General features: G+C 42.9%; 1 protein-coding gene across 3 annotated transcripts in view; it reads left to right on the top strand.

The window, feature by feature from the left end:
• ctbp1l (C-terminal binding protein 1-like) overlaps nucleotides 1-4366 on the top strand; it is a 17614-nt gene extending 13248 nt beyond the window's left edge. For all 3 annotated transcript variants that reach the window (XM_032528783.1, XM_032528784.1, XM_032528785.1), the window contains 2 exons: nucleotides 315-432; nucleotides 550-4366. In XM_032528783.1, the coding sequence (XP_032384674.1) occupies nucleotides 315-432; nucleotides 550-727 (296 nt within the window). In that variant the 3' untranslated portion in view covers nucleotides 728-4366. The remainder of the gene's footprint in view (nucleotides 1-314; nucleotides 433-549) is intronic.

Consider the following 4366-nt stretch of genomic DNA (forward strand, 5'->3'; position numbering starts at 1 on the left):
GGCGTTGCTGAAAGAATGAAACACTTATTTTAATGCCCTTGCGTACTGACACTGAGTTTATACAGGCAGTTTTGCCCCCTCTCATTTCCAACCAATCACACAATTTGTCCCGCCCCGATTTGTCATCGACCCTGGTAGTCCACAATTCACATTGAAATCAACCCTAGTCTTACCCTGGTCCAACCTGGGTCGCAAAGCTGAGTCAATTGACTAGGATTAGCCCTTTCAAACACACAATCAACTGTGATATATACCTGGTTGAGCTCTGAGTGTGAAAGAGATATAAAAGTAATGGTCTGTATTCCACACTCTAGGCCGTATCCCTGACAGTCTGAAGAACTGTGTTAATAAGGAGTATCTGATGGCAGCCTCTCAGTGGCCCAGCATGGAGCCAGCTACTGTTCACCCAGAACTCAATGGAGCCACTTACAGGTGAGAGGGGTGGATGTAGAAGATGAGAATGGAAAGGGTTTACAAGTTTTCATTAATTTTTTTATTAAAGGAGCAGCTATAAAAAAAAAAATTTTTTTCTTTCCAACTGTGTTTCAGATTTCCTCCAGGTCTGCTTAATGTTGCAGCAGCAGGGGGTCTCCCAGGAGCTGGCACAGGGGTTGAAAGCCTTGTCTCAGGAACCCTGGCGCATGGCATCACCCCTGTCTCCCACCCCCCTCACGCCCCCTCCCCTAATAAGGCCGAAGCCGACAGAGACATCCCCTCCGACCAATAGCCCCCCCTGCCGTCGCCAGCACATTCCGTCTCTTTTGGAAACCTCCTCCCACCCCCACCTCCCAGCATCAGACACAGCCTGACCCTCCAGTACATCGGCAGCGCCAGTTTGACCTGATGTGGATCTACAGTCTTGTTCCTCAGATCACATAACCAGCCCAGGAGTGACCTGTCCACAGCTAGTCCCATCCCATCCACACCCCAAAAACACACACATCTCTCCATCCTCGTCCTCATATCAGCCACCCACCTGCCGTCCCCTCCCCCCTTCACTCCCCCACAACGTCAGCAATAACTGTGTTCTCAAGGATTCAATGATTTGATTGGTTTATATCCTTAGTTGGCTGTTGTTTTTAATGGAAAGGTGACCTGTTGTGGTTATAGGTATTAATGTTTGTTTGTATAAAAAAAAAAGAAAAAAAAGTTGCATTTCTGACTTGAGGCTTTAGTCTGCTGCCTCCTGCAGTCCTCCTCTGACCATAGAGCACAGAGGCAGAAAGGTTGAAGCCCCCCCTTTGTACATTAATGGCTCGTGTTACTGCTCTTTTCTTCTTTTCTTTTTTCCTTCCCCCCCTCAACCTTTCTTGTGATGGGGGGAAATGTGTACTAAAGTAAACCAGACAGAATCACAAACAGTACATCCTGTCCTCGCCAGGCGTCTAGTTACCCCTCAGCACAGTTTGGCCCTCAGCTCTCTCTGGCAGTGTCGTCCGCTTGCTCAGCAGAATACAACACAACGCAGAATGCTATCAGTGTGGAGCTCTGTCAGACTCTCAAAGTATATAGTATCTACTCAGCTCATGCTTAGTGATACCCAACATGCTTTACTGCTGTGATGTTCCAGTTTAAGGACAGTCAACTCGGTTTTTACAAATACTTTGCCCCTCATCGATTGTTTTGTCGTGAGATAACAGCGTTTCATCAGATAGTACCTAGGCATGAATTTCATCTCATGCCAGCATCAGGAGTACTGTGTCTGAGCTCTTTACACCATGGTGTGCAGCTTTTTCTGGCTGGAAAACAGCAGCATGCCAGAGGCCTCGCCTGCAGAGGGCACTGTCTAACAGCTCAGAGCTAAGAGAGAGTTGCACGCAGCTAACGTCAGTCAGACAGACAGTTACACGTTAGCTGTAGTGATGAAGAACATGATCACACACTGCCAACATTCAGAACACAAGATGGGTGACCAGGGATCAACTACCGCCTTCTTGTTTAATAAGATCTCACTGCACCCACCCACCAACCCTCCCTACCTTCACTCCTCTCCCACTGTCATGGCCCATCCTACACATCAGCTCATTAACCAGTATGCATCCACCAATTCCTTTTAAGCGTAAGGGGACAGTAGAGTTTAGTTTCTCTGTAGGAGCAAGGGGACAGTGTTCTTGCATGCTGGCTTTGTTAATGACAGTGGTATGCGTGCGTGCGTGCGTACATGGGTGTGTGTGGGTTTTGTATGTGCGTTTGTATGTGCCCTCACCCTGTTATAACAAGCTATGGTCTTTCCAAAGGAATAGTCCCTTAGGAGTAACTCTTTAACGCTGTTGCCCTGGTGTCAAGGGAACACCTTTCTAGTACCTCAGTAACAGATATTGAATGTACCGTGCATACCCTTTTATTTTTTGTACAGATTTTCTAGATACTTCTTTACTATTCTTTACCAGAAGGGTTGTGAAATTGTAGCATTAATGATACAATGGAGAAAAAAAAAGCATTGCCCCATTAAATGAAATTGACAAAATCTTTTAGGTTTGCTATAGGTCACTGAATACTCAGGCTTCGAAACCAATGCGTATCTCTTCGCCTTTGCCTTTTTATTTTGTCATTGTGGAGAATTCAGCAACACTTTCCCATTCTTAGACTTCAGACTCTGATGTGTTTCAACCCCCATCTTACTGGCTATTGAAAAAGAAGGAAAAGAAAACAAAAGGCGGTCTGCTTTTTTTTATTTTTACTGAACAGTAGACAACGTTTTTTGTTTTTGTTTTTACCCCCCTTCATTGTCGAGCTGCTCTATCTATAGTGCATGTGAGGAACATTTTTAGGGGAAATACTATTGGCTTAATGAATTTGTGTCATCTTGCTGTTTCCCGCTGCTCCCTGGCCGTTCCCCCTCAGAGTGTTTTCAACCCACGTTGCCATTTTTGTCGTGGTCAGTTTCCAGTGATGTACAGTTTTCCCTCAGAGTCTACGAGAGACATGGAGCATGTCTGTGTCCTGAGACGTAAGGCTCCTCTGTCATGTGATGAGTATATATTTTTAAAAATAACCCCCATAGTTCAGATTATGAGCATAATAGTAATCTTAAATTTAGCTGTTGATTATATATATATATATTTTTCAGTTCAGCAGTGCACTGTTATGAAAACCATTCTGTTTTATTGTAGGATTTCATTTTTATGGATATGCTGTCTGTGTTCTACATGTTGTACTGAAACATTTCGGAGAAAAAAAAAACAAAAGATCCCTCTCCTGTTAATTTCTTTATGATTTAAAAAAAATATATATTTTATTCGTCTTATCCCAACTGTCTTTTCCGGCTGATATCCTCTGGGCCTTACTTATTCTCTCCCTGTAAAATTAATTGTTTTAGAAAGTCGCCATGGAACCACTCACTGCCTTAATACAGTTGACCACAGCAGGTTAAGTCAGGAGACGCATCCTGCTGAAAGGAACAGGCCATGATCGAATCCGTTTGGCTAAAAGATCCTCACACCCTGGCAGGCCTAAATCTGCAGCACCTCGCAGTTCTGTTTCACTGATGAACCACATTTGGCCTTGTTTTGGGGCTCAAACACGTACATCCAGTGTGAATTCTTACTGTGCATTAATAAGATGTTATATTTTTTCTTTTGTAACTTTGAATAGTTAAGTCAGCCTGGCGGTGTGTATGTGCGTAGGCTAACAGATAAGCACAGTGTGTATGCTTACAAAGCCACAGCTGATATTTCACTCTTGGGTGTGAGAATGCCCTTACCCACCATCACCACTCTGGGGCTCTTAAAGCATCTTTCACAGTGCTGCCAGAGCGCCAGTGGGGCTGTGAGGGGGGGGGGGGCATAGTAAACACTGATGTGGTCTGTCAAAAAGGAAAAAAGCAGAAAATTACGATGAGAATCGGTCACTTTTTCTCTCAGGGTTCAAATGCACACATATCCTCCAGCAGTCACCCTCTGTCTCGTCTCCCTTGTCCTAACTTCTCTGCCCTCAGAATGTAAACAACTTTAAAAAATAAAAAAAACGCTCTCCCTTGATCCCCCTTTGTGCACAGGTCTGAACTTTTTTTTTTTTTTTTCTATTTAGCTTTTTTTTTTTTTTTTGGCGCTGACATCTAACCATCTAACAAGGAATGAATGAATGAATGTTTGAAAGTGACTGTGTGTAATGTTAAAATTGGGAAATGTATTTTTACAACATGTGAACATTTTTTTTTTTTTCCACTCACTCATTGTGAATTGATTTTTTTTTTCTTTCACCAGACTGCAAAAACAAACAAAAAAACAAAAAATATCTCCTGTAACTAGGCTCTTAAGCTTTATTTTTGTTTTGTTTACTTTTTTATTAGATACAATCATGTTTGTGATGGTAACTTCCGATGGTAAACTCCACACCGTATTTTAATAAAATCTTAAAAAGTAAA

Source organism: Etheostoma spectabile, chromosome 10 (genome assembly GCF_008692095.1).
Source record: "Etheostoma spectabile isolate EspeVRDwgs_2016 chromosome 10, UIUC_Espe_1.0, whole genome shotgun sequence".
In the NCBI taxonomy this organism is placed as follows: domain Eukaryota; kingdom Metazoa; phylum Chordata; class Actinopteri; order Perciformes; family Percidae; genus Etheostoma; species Etheostoma spectabile.